Source organism: Sebastes fasciatus, chromosome 10 (assembly GCF_043250625.1).
Source record: "Sebastes fasciatus isolate fSebFas1 chromosome 10, fSebFas1.pri, whole genome shotgun sequence".
Classification (NCBI taxonomy): Eukaryota; Metazoa; Chordata; class Actinopteri; order Perciformes; family Sebastidae; genus Sebastes; species Sebastes fasciatus.
Genome location: NC_133804.1, coordinates 18,717,793 through 18,730,704, shown reverse-complemented (window position 1 = coordinate 18,730,704; position 12,912 = coordinate 18,717,793). Strand labels below are relative to the sequence as shown.

The 12,912-nt window shown below is 39.9% G+C and overlaps 1 protein-coding gene across 2 annotated transcripts in view; it reads right to left on the bottom strand.

Annotated features, from left to right (window-relative positions):
- The window catches only part of pcdh11 (protocadherin 11), a 140,345-nt gene that overhangs the window by 45,736 nt on the left and 81,697 nt on the right, over positions 1 to 12,912 (bottom strand). For both annotated transcript variants that reach the window (XM_074648709.1, XM_074648710.1), the window contains 2 exons: positions 11,333 to 11,368; positions 5,054 to 5,252 (listed from right to left, as the gene is read on the bottom strand). In XM_074648709.1, coding sequence (XP_074504810.1) covers positions 5,054 to 5,252; positions 11,333 to 11,368 — 235 coding nt within the window. The remainder of the gene's footprint in view (positions 1 to 5,053; positions 5,253 to 11,332; positions 11,369 to 12,912) is intronic.

The following is a 12,912-nucleotide window of genomic DNA, read 5'->3' as shown; positions in this document are numbered from 1 at the left end:
TCAAACAAAATCATTGATTGAAATCTGTTATTTGATAAAGCAATTCCCTTTTGTAAAAAAAAAAAGTGTGTAGTTTTAATATTCACTGCGCAGCATGTTTAAAACTATAATCTCATTATACTCACAGTGTTTAAAAAGGATTGGCTTATTTTAATAGCAGATTTAGATCTTAGACAGACAAGGTGTAAGCTGGTCATTTGAAAGCCATATGCCACAGATTAAGATACGGCCCTATGCTGTACGGCTTTTTCATGTTTCTTCCAGAGAGACTAATGCACTGCTTCAAAACTGCCGGTAGTGAGCTGCTTGTAAGTGGGCAAAAGCACAAGCTCTTAAATCCCTCAGCTCCAACAACAGGGGCAAAGAAATAAGTATATTACAAATCGTCCGGAGAACAAAATTGTGTATTGTTTGAAAAATGTGAAGGATTTAGACTCAGGGATTTGCTCCCACTTTGCTGCACTTTGTCAGAGGGCTTTAGCTCTGTTTGCTGTTCATGACATGATGATTCCCATCATTCAGGAAAAAAAGCTTTAAGTCAACATCAGGCTGTCCAAAATGAATAAATACACACAAATAAAAACACAGGATTTAATTATTCCATGTCAACAAACCTTAACTGATCACAAGTCAATGTATCCTCATAAAACGGTTCGTATGATATCTTATGAAAAGTTATCTGTCATTTTTCATGCGTTTTCCTGTGAATGTCCAGCAACAAGTGTCAATTTCCGCTCCAGTCTTTTCAAAATCAACTTCTATCTTCACAGGAAACATCTTGGTTAGGTTTAGGCAACAAAACTACTTTCGGTAAAGATTGTGGTTTGGGTTAAAATAACTCTGGAAATGGTGTAACTTAAGTACGGACTTGACAAATAAACCACTGTTGACTTCTGGTTTCATGCAGGGTATGAAGACTGGTCTCCTCAGACCTGGCTTAAGGCATGAATGTGTAATAATAAAAAAAAAAAAATTCTGGTGGGCGTCCTTCCTCATTTTCTGCTTTGAGGTAAAAAATTTAACAAATAAAGAAATAAAGAAATACACATTTCACCCCTGTAACTCTCGTTGTAGTGAAACTGACTAAACACTTTTAGGTCATCAATATCAGGGACCAATTGTTTATTTATATTATAATAAATACAGTTATTTTTTAAAATAAAAATCTCAATTTTTGGCTTAAAATCATTCTGATATGTGTTGCGGTTTACGGGGCTAGGGTTACGGTTCTGGGGTGTTGAACCTTAAACCTAACCCCAGAGCGCGCCGCCGGCAGGAGAGGGCTCCAAATGTGAATTTCGCCAAGGGCACCAAAAGGGCTAGAGCTGGCCCTGGGTCTCCTGGGCAAAAGTCTGGTGTTTTTTGATCCACCCGTCCACCCAACCTCCTCCCTACGTGGTGTTTGCTGCTTTGTACTTCCTGGTTCACAATCACGTGGATTACATATGAGTTGATTTCGTGGGATATGAATTACAGCGCATTACTTTTCGTAGGTAGAGCTACGAACGGTTTATGAGAACATCCTGCACAAGTGCAGTCATCACTCAGAACAAGGCCAATGCTCATTACGATTAAAAAAACAACAACAACATCCACAGGACACAGTGTCTGAGCCAAGAAGGGTCAAGAATGACATTTTCATCAACTGGGTGCTTTTAGTATTCCACTTAAACAGTGCACTTAGTGGATCCAGGACAAGTCAGTCACCACTGATGCCTAGAAGGTGAGCCTCTGTGCCGAGGATGCCACCGCTCTGAGTCACTACATGAGAGAACATCAACTGAAACCGTGCATCCTTCTTATTTGTGCAAAGAGATGCATCGCATATCATTATGCATTCCTGTTTTTGATGTTTTGATGAAGTGTTGCAATTTGGCCCAAAGGGACAGGTACGATTCATCATGCCTAATTGTTCTGGATGTGCAGTTCTGTAAAAGCCAGCTGTCAGACGTATGGGGGTTGGACCTAAAAACACACATGCTAATGATATTAATTTGCGGCTTTTATCTATCTGTCGAGACAGAGGAGGAAATATCAAAACCTTTGGAACAATGTGTGACAAAGGAGGCGACAGCACAAAGACTGATGGCGGGTGGTGAAGTAAGCCTGGAGGGGGAAGCAAGAGCCCATAAAACGAACAGCCGCCTAACTCATAAATAATAGAAACATAAAATGTCATATGAACTTTATTTCAAGAGTGGGTGGCCTAATAAAGATGCAGGTTTAAAGAGGAGTTGAGAAATTCATTGTCATAAGAAGGCCACATGGCTTGCCTTTGGCACGGACAATTATTCAGCGCAAGTTGACATTCTGGTCCGAGCTGAGCACCTTTACGAAACAATACCGCGTTTGACTCCTGGAAATTCTCTTTCTACCGACTTGACGCTCGAGTCTTTCAATCTCTCTGCTCTTTTTCCTCCTCTTCACTTGGAGTCATTCCATCTCCCCTTTTTCCGCTCTTCCTTGTTCTTTCTGCTTTACAAATTCAGTCGACATAATAAGAGATTGCCACCGCCATGCCAGCCTGGTGCTCATTGATAAAACCATATCAAATCCATCTTAGGCCCCCCTCTGTCACCGACGCACTCATCTCTGAGACGGCCAACAAGCACAGGATCCATCTCTCTTTTGAACCGAGCACAGCACAGAGTCAGAGTTTATCTTTAAACTTCTGGAAGGAGAAAATGAAGCCGGATGAGTCAGGCGACTTTCACTCCCGTCTTCAAATGATGTGCGAACGTGTGTGCAAGCGTGAGTTAAATCAGCGGCATCTGAAAGTAAATGAAAGAACTTTCTTGACTTAAGGTGAGAATATATGTGGCGAGAAGTGTATTTACTGAAATTACAGTATGAACTTCCTGTATTTCTTAGCAGCCTGGAAAGGCAAACGACACATATCTGAAAGCTGCATAGTTCTACATATAATTCATAAGGAATACAATATATGAAAGTAAAATTAATCAAATGACTTCCTGTACGTTTACACAACCCTCAAATAAGATCAGTTTTTATTACGGTGACATCAGTAAGAATTAACTTTAATGTCATTTGCCGTGATAAGGTTGCAACAGAGCGTTCCTACGGGGGCTTTGTGGTCAAATAACTAAAATTACTTTTATAATATTCAACTACTAATATTAGACTCCAATATTACACTCTCGGTTCGTCTGTTAACGCTCTCGCTCTGATTTTCAATGCAGCAATTTGTAAAAGTACACATGCATTTACTACATTAGCATGGTCTTCTATCTAGAACTAATCCACTTCAACAAATATTACCCCGGAGGGAAAGTGGGTAATAAGTGCAGTATTTGAGTAAGTTTATGAAGTATGAGATGTTTATGTCACTGAATATTAATGCGATGATGAGCAATTGCCTGTGTGTGTGAATGAATCCCATATATGAATCACTTCTGTCACCGCGGTGAATACATTAAAGGGAACAGCTGGGGAAGGAGAGGTTTGATCATTAGATGTATGTGTTTTGGATGTGTGTTTATACACGTGCCTGAGGTACAGTTGTGTGTGAGGGAATATGGAGGTCAGCCGGTTGTGCGTGGCTATCATGTAAAAAAGGAAAAAAGATTTCTCGCTGTAACTTGCAATATCGAAAATAGAAAAATCACATATGGGACGGACCTTTGCATGTAAATGAACGGGAAGCCGTCGCCAGGATGTCACCCATCTTGTCTAATGTCTAACAAATGCATTCACAATCACACTCACAGTGACACCCGAGCCCTGGACCTGTCAGCGCAGCTGCTTGGGAGGCAGATTCACCGAGGACTGTTGTCTCACTTACAGCTATGACACAATGGCTATACTGCACGTAGGTGGTATGCAAACCAATCTATTTCTACCTGTCCTGTTGATTTTTCTCTGCTGGAGAGAAGAATTTTTTTTTTTTTTTTTTGACAGGTGCAATGGCTAAAGCATTTCTAGCAATGATACACACACAGAGGCCACTGGAGTGAAGGTCTGCAGCGATCTGAGCCTCGATCCAGCCTGCAATATATATGACGCAGGGTTACCTCCAGAAAATACAATCCAACCCACCAGGACTAGAAATCCAGCTTGAAGTGGAGGGGGGGTTGGTTATGTGACAAGGACAGGGATATGGGACTCAGAATAGCCTTGTTCATGTTAAGGTGGAGCAAAATCATTTCAGCAGCATCATTGGCATGCTGCCTGTGCACCGGCTTTGGATCTACCACTGGTGGAAAAAGCCAGGATCCTCTGTGGTGTGTCTTAAGCGCACTTCTTTTTCCCCTCAGCCAGTTATTTGAGCAATGATTTAAAGAAATATAAATGAAATCTGTTGTATATGTATGAGGAAGGAGTTTTGCATCCCCGCGTTCATTGGGGCTTTTTATGGAGAACATCATTGGGCAGTACGCCAGGCAGTGACAGCTGTCTTGTGAATCATTTGAATAAATTCAGTTCCAACTTCAGAGAATTCTCCTTACCTTGTACAGCTTAGCTCTGGACAACATTTACAAAACCCAGCCTTACCAAATTAATTCTTGATAATATTATTTCTGCACTCCCATGACAACAGATTCACTGTTTGTTTTGATCAAATCCAATTGATTTGCATCTCTAATATATGACTGAGATGGTTTTCTAATCTCAACACGTAAAACTGACAAATATACGGTACATGGAGCCAGAGTTTATTTCCCTCTCAGCAGTGCAGCGTCTTGGTTGACTTCTTGTGCAACAAAACTTTCATCCTACTCATCTAAACAATGACCTCACAAAAGCAGCATCTATATATATATATATATATATATATATAGCAAACAAAAGTTTATGTGCGACTAGCTTTTTAGTAGTTATTTCACAGAAAGTGATATCTTGTTAAATGTTTGCAAGGCTGTCTTGTTTCTATGACAATCACAGCTGTAATCTCAGTAAATTATTTTACTGTCTAAAACACAGATGGCCACTTGTGAATTACATTATGGAAAGTCGGCCTCAAAAATCACAAAAAAAAAAAGATAAACATAAAATAACAGATTTGCCTGCTGTCTGAGCAGAACTCAGTACTCACTGGATTCCGGGTCTGAGTTTCCATCTCCCTCAGTGCGGCTGTTGGGTGATGTTTGCTCGTAGTACTCCTCCTGGGGGAAGCTGAGGGGAAGAGGCTGGGTGGTGCTGGCCGTGCTGCTAGGCTCCGGGTCTCCCAGCCCGCTGTCACTGCAGCTCTCCTGGGAACCGTCTGGGAGATGGAACGTCACGCGGCGCTGCGTCTGGAGCACACCAACAAACAAAACGTGTTCTGTTAGAAACTCTGTTTAAAATACGCAAGAATGTAAAAAACAAAAGGACAACTTAAAAGATACAGCAGTGGGTGAGAATGGAATAAACCATTAGATGATAAGTCAACGAGCTAGTTCTGTTGTCCTGCAGGTCACACCTAAAGACTGAGGTTAATTCTATGGACCATAAGCCAAATACCAGTAAGATACATCATTTAATTATTAAGCAAAATTTCCTCAAGGACCATAAAATGTGTAGCTACTCTGATACTAAAGGCAGTTTTTACTGTAAAGGGTTACACATAAAAGAAAATGTCCAGGTTTAGAGATATACACCTCTGAAATTTCTGCTTCCACCCCCAAGTACAACAGAGATGAATTTTATAGTGCTCACGGCATTGAAAAAAAGAACATTAAAAAATCAACAGCTATGTTTTCTTTCCAATGTTGCTCTGAATAATCAATACAAAACAATGAGAATATTTTTTATAGGGACTAGAAAGTAGTAGAAAGTAGTCCCAACGCAAGCTGTTCACGGTGAGGTACGTCCAGAGGAACAAGGACATTCCTTCTGGAGAGACCCCTTTGTTGCTGAATTTTTAAAAATGTAATATTTTCATGCTTTGAGCACCACAATCGAAATTCCTTTCCCCGCCATTGCTTTGAGGTGAGGACAGAAATCTCCAGTCTGGTACCACCAAATGGGGTTATGAATAACATGTCGATTTCTCCAGTCATTTCATGTAATCTGTGCATTTTTTTGCGCGTTAAAGAGCGAGAAAGTCCACGTAGGGATGAGAATAGGTTGGATGGAAGGGTCAAACAAACACATTTCACCCAGAAGAGTAGGCTATTCGTGTTCCTTGTGAATCCAAAAGTCAACCGTTGACTTATTTACGTTGACTACTTAACTTATGTACCAAACTTTAAAAAATAACCAATTAGTTCTGTTTAAATTCACAACATTACTACGTTTAAAACTGCAACCGTACGTATGTAATGAGTTGGGACTGAGAACTGGGCATTAAATGACACACAAAAAGCTTAATGTGTAGAAATGACACATGAAAACGTCCTTAAAATAGATAAAAGATATTTAAATTCCCGTCTTGTCGTTCCAGGGATGCGTGCACCTTGGTATTAAAGAAAGTATCCTTTATAGGTATTCTCTCTGCTCCTACAGAGAGTCTTGGCACACCACCGCTGACAAACAAAGATTATTAATATCATCATGAGCGGTGACAACAATGCTCGTTTATGGGTGAATGAGTACTGTGAGACGGCATTTACAAGGGAAATCCTCCTCTAATTGCATCAAGTGTTGTTGTTACACGCCCAACGCTGCATCCATCATCTTTACCTGCTCTTAGTTAGAAAATATGCCAAAATTGCACCCTGTCTCCAGGAGAACTAATTGAAACAGTGACCTCATAACCCAAAAATGATTTGGTCTGTTGAGTCTAGTGAATTACTTTTTCAGATAATAAACGGACTAAAAGATTTCTAATTGAGACTTCCCGTCGTGATAATAGATGGGATGTGTATTAGCGGGTTGAACTATGTCCTAGTTTTCCTTCCCACCCAGTTTAGACACAAACGAAGTCTGAATGTGTGTGGAGGCTGAGACTTTGATTTGCAAAGTCTTGGGGATCACAGGAGTGTGGGCATTTTCTTCTGAAAGGTGCGGGCCTCTTTGATTTCTCTGGTGGCTTACAGAAGTTCACGTTGCGACCTTTCTTTGGAGCTAAAAAAGAAAACACATCCTGCTAGTGATGTCTGCAAACATGTTAGCGGTTCCTCCAGGAAACAAAGCACACAGTTACAATCATTGGTATTGTGAGGCACCGTGGGTAATTGGTAGATACCACTGATTTAATTTTTTTTAAAAACTTTTTATATCTTCGCCTTTGAGTTTGACAAACAAATGAGGAGCGAGGAGATCTGACTTGAGGTAATACCTGTAAAATTGTCCCAGTGATATATACTTTAGCTTGAATTCATGCCTTCACATGACTCCCTGAGTAGCATCACACTGTATAGGACCATAAAACACATAAAATATAATTACACCCTCAGCTTCGGTTATTGCGGTTGAATTTTATTCGTCCCATTATTCAAACTGATAAGAATTGTTTTTTCAGGAGCAAATACAACTAGAGCGCAAATGACTATCTTGATCTTCTTCATCGCTGTAGCAACATGAGCAATATGCAAGTCCTGAATTAAAAAAACCTCATTAACACATTCTCCTTTAAGCTCAGGAGGAGGTGATGTCTCTGTGCGAACATATTTTTTCCTTAGCCACTATAGTGCGTTAGATAAAGCCCTTATTGTTCTTTGATAAGACTAAATAAGGCTGGGAAAATAGCAGAGAGGGAGAGTGAAATAAAGTCTGGCACTAATGAAGGACACACTGCCAAAAAACCAAGTGCACAAAAAGCTTCATTTAAAAACTATCAGAGAGGGTTGACTAACCTAAATCCACACAATTAGCACCCTGAAAGCACAACTGAGTGGTTTTCAATGCTGTGATGTTGAAACAGCTAGCTAAATATTCTATTTACTTGAATCATCTAGATCCTGAGGCCACAAATCACTGAGCGTGTGTATTTGTGTGAGTGTAATGCTAAGTAAGTAAAAGACAGATAAGAAATAAGGAGGCTGCGTACAGTCAAAGAAACAAGTCAAAAACAGAAGCTTTTTGTTGTTGTTTGTATTAGAAAAATAAGAAGTTCTCTGTTCACACGCGGCGCACTAATTTCTGAACCGCACACAAATATATGATGCAGGACTCTTTGAAATTAATCTTGTTTTTACTGCTTGTGTTGTGACATCTTCTGTTGCCAAAATCATGAGGTAGAAAGGGATGTTTTTCCCCCACTCTGCGTGCGGTTTTATTCATTTTCCAAGACAAAGGAGACGAATACCTTGTTGGCAAAATCATATAGTTCTGTGTGCCATGTTTCCCCACGCTTTCAAGTAGCCTAAATATCTACTTGTTCTCAAACAGCGTTGGCAGCTGTTTCTCAAATTATTGGAGGATGCACGCAAAAAAAAAAGCAAAGTCCAGGTTCCAGCAAAAGAAAGAGCCCACTTATGGGAGGTTGGCAGCTCTACAAAAAGCACGCTTCCCCTCCACATGACTCTAATTATTGGAAACTTGCTCCAACAATGCCATCCAGAATCTATTAGAACAAACAGCTGTCCGTGACAATTAGGACATAATCATTTTGCATAAGGGAGCGTCTTCATTTTTGGACGGCTGTTTGTTCAAGCCCATTCAAGTTGCTGCCAGATGTTGAGAAAAGCCCTAATTTGATTTCACGATGCACTCAATGCTAAGTCGTTCAGAGCTACAATATTAATTACAATTAAATACCATTAATGGGTCTTAAATAAATAAAAGTTTTTGCTCCCAGTGACTGATGTGAATGAAACATTAATGTCGAACGGTAAACATGACAAACAAAAACAAACTGAGGAGTCAAGGTGAGTGTTTTGCTAGGCATTATCACTTATTTAAAGAAGCTGCCAGAAATCCATAAAGCAAAGACAAGCTGCGGTAAGAGATATCAAGACCAAACAAAGCCCGTTCAGCCAGATAAAACACTGCCTTGAGGAGTATGTACACAGAGATAAAATGAACAGGAGAGATGCATGCCAAGTTCTACCATACAACAAGCCAGCCAATCCCAAAACCCTCCCCCTCTGGTAACCACGCAGACAATAGGCAGATGGGGCTGGATTCACGGGTTACCGGATTAGAAGTCCGTTATATTTAGATGCAGAGGGAGGAGAGGCCAAGTGGCTGCAACCTCGTCCTTTTGGTAGGCCACAGCTCTTCGAGTTGTATTATTATATGTACTTTCCCCCCCAACCACCACTCTCTAGAAATAGCAAAGAAGTCAGTGCTGCACAGAGAAGGACCTGGCTGACAACCACCTCACTTTGAGTGATAAACAGGGACCACTTAGGAGTGAATCAGGGGAGATTGGCTCTGCCATTTCAGATAAGGATCAGCTTGCGGGCACACCTAGACCTGCATAAATCTGTTCAGAGGAGATGGTGATTTGTCATGTCGCACATGCCTTGTGTGGAGGGAGAAATAAAATAAAAAAAACACAGCAATGTCGAGGTATTTGTCCCAAAAGTGCTGTCCCACATGTCCCTATTCCGCTTGACGTGCAACAGCCACAAAAAAATCTGTTAGTGATTCTACTTTTGCGGGTGCGTCCTTTCTTTTCGTACACGCTGTTCTGGTGCATGCAGCCTATTATGTGTGAGGTGATATGCCACTGTGTGTGAAATGATGAGTTAGCGGGAACATGCACGAAGGAGGTGATTGTAGCAAGTGGGTTGAGAGATTACTGGGTGATTTCTGACATTTTTTTATTTTTTTATATCAATTTCATCGTTATTGAGTCATATGATATGATGATGATCTTCTCTGTGCAACATGAACTATGCGAGTATTAGTAATATATCCCAGTCCTAGCAAATGTAGGCTAATGATCTTCTGTGCACTAAACAACTTTAATAATAAGCAGTCAGATGTTATCAATAAGGCATACATAAGCTACAGATATCTGCCAGCTGTATTGTAAATCCACATCAAAAACCTTTAGAAATATTTAACAATATTAGACTGCTAATGTGGAACTCCTGTCCATAAACCACAGTTAGGTCTAAAGCTGTGCAGCAACATTCGCTGCTGAAATTGAAAAAGTTTGAATAGCTTGTTGTTGTGCAAAGTGCCAGCCCAGTCGCACAGCAGTTCATGAAATAGTCACAAAATTTAATGATTCGTGTACGCAGACAGAAATATATATTTTTTTTTTGCGATGGTCAGCATGAAATTTATTTTTATGTAATCCATGAAATGTGAACTGAGAAGTATAAAGAGCAGTAGGGGGAGGTCGAAGTGGATGGGTGGGTCAAAAAACACCGGACTTTCGCCCAGGTCACCGATGTCGGTGTACCGTGTGAAACCAGAAGTCAGAGTTGATTTATTTGCCACGTAACTTCCGTACTTAAGTTACTGCACTTCCGGTGTTATTCTAACCCAAACCACGATCTTTTCCTAAACCTAAATTAGTAGTTTTATTTTAAAAAGACTGGAGCGGAAATTGACACGTGCGTCACGTGTTGTTGAAAGTCGTGTTGAGCGTCACAAAAAAAGGGAAATACGTGTCTTTATACACGAATCAAATAGACTCAATTACGTGACTTTTTTCACAAACTGCCGTGAGAACGTGTTGGAAGTCCAGGAGGAGCTCTGACCGTCCTGCTCTCATTGACCAAAGACTATAGTGAATTCTGTGCCTGTGTGCAGACATGAGCTGCAGGATAAAGAGAGTAACTGAAACACTGAAAAGAAAAGAGAGGGTATGACGGTGAGATGCCACAACACAATTGGATTTAATGTGTATGGCGTCTTACAAGGAAGCGTGACATGCCCTCTTGAGCGGAATGTTTCACTTAAACAAGCAACAATACAGACAATTTAAAGTTTCATGTCACTCGCAGCAAAACTTTACAGTACAGCTACCCTTGCTAAAGAAAAAAACAAACACTTAAAGGGATTAGAAGAAGCCATTGTTCTAAATGGAAAAAAATATGAAGTTTGAGAACACAATTCTGCCATTCCAATAAAATACTACATAGTTTGAAGAAAAAAAGAATCTGTGGCATTTTAAAAATAATACGGTCACGACAGTAACAAAGCAACTTTACAGATATATATAAAAAATAACAAGTCAGGTCATGAATGGACAGAATAAATGTCCAACAGCGATGAATAGATCAATCATAACTGTTAGATGAAAGCCTTACATGTCTAAAATATTAAATATATTAATATATATATATATATATTTTTTACTTTTAACACAGAACCTTTCAACTGAAGTTAAAAGATTGAAATCAAATTGTGGTTTGGAGGTTTTTAAATGGCAACAATATGTATATGTCAGGCAAGAAAGATTATAGGGGACACATGCAGGTGTAACTTGTGTAAAATATTGTATGCTTATGGAAATGCACATGCAAGAAGGAGCAGAGAACATACTTACATTCACAGAGATTATCTTGCCAAGTTGACAGGCCTCCTGCAAAGACAGAAGAACATTTCACATCACTGTCTGGCTGTAACTCTACAGAGGATTTACTATGGAAATGGATATGTAGAGCCAACAAAGGAAACTGCACTGGGAACTTTACAGTCTTCTTAAAGTCAGTCAGAGTTCACAATTGACAGCCTCATAGATTTTGTGGTTTAAAGTCTTTTTTAAAATTGGAATTGAGATTTAGGATACGTATTGATTTCTTCCTCACACGCAGAGTTTGAACAGCACATTTCTGTGCTCAGTTGGCAACAAACCGGGCTGCAGAGTACACACCCTCTCCCCAGAAATGTAAAGAATAGGGCAAACCTGACATCCTGACAACACAAGTCATACAACTGACACTTTGATAAAGATGTTTTCTCCGCATGTCAGGGAGGAAAGTGAACAGAATATCAAATGAAGCATCAAAAATTAACAATAAACAGCGACAAGCTTCTAAATTGGGAACAAAAGACACACGCAAGCTTGCAGAATAGCATCCTCTCTCTGGGGACGGAGATAACTCGCAGAGAGATAAGAGTACTTAATTTTTAATCACCAATTTTGTTTTCTTTGTACTGTGTATAATAATCTAAGTACATGACTTGATTTGCAAAGAAAATAGAAGAAATCTGGCAGTGAGGAGCCACTTAGACAGGGGACAATCAGAGAGGACTGCTGGGGTGGAACGGTGAAACAATGAACAGGAAACAAGTTCATGTCAACAGATTATCCCGCCATAATTGTTCACTAAGGGATCCTGCATACTGACTGAGTGATAGAGCAGTACACCCAAAGCTATTCATCAAACAGCTTCATGGTGGACAACTGAATTAAATTAAAAATGAAGGTCTCCAAACTTAAGACAAACAACTGCCTGGCACAGTAAAACAATTGTGCTGTAGAGTATTTAAAATACGTTTTTGTGGAGACGGGCATATTTAATAAATTTATACAGGTACCATTAAATCATCACATTGCCACGAGGTATCTAGTCAAACTAAAGGCATGCATACTGAATATTGTTGACTACACTAGCAATGTTTTCTGTGAAAACTGTCACCAACAGGTTGTCTCTTCTCTTCAAGATTCATATTTTTTTTTGTGATTACCCTTCTGGGGGCTACCTTTAAGATTCCCCTGCGTCCCACTACCCGTTACCCTGACAGAATGAGTCAGCCACTGTCTGACACGGCGGATGCGTCCAACATTGACGCCCCAAGCTTCAGATTTTAACACATAACTAGCCGCGCACGAGCAGGCGATCACTGCGCAGTGAGCCCTGTAGCCCTAATAATAGTGATGTGGAACAATATGATGACATATGGCACAAAGAGTGAGGTAGGTTTTAAAGTCAGCTTGGTGAACTTTTCGTTCCTATTCATAAATATACTATACTAAATCAATGAATTATGATCTAAAAAGCGCAGTCACCATAATCATTAAGCATAGAAACTAAGAAAATTAGAAAAACAGGAATACACAATGGATTGATAAACAATTGATGCTATCTGGATCATTTTTATTTAACATGCATGCATAATAGG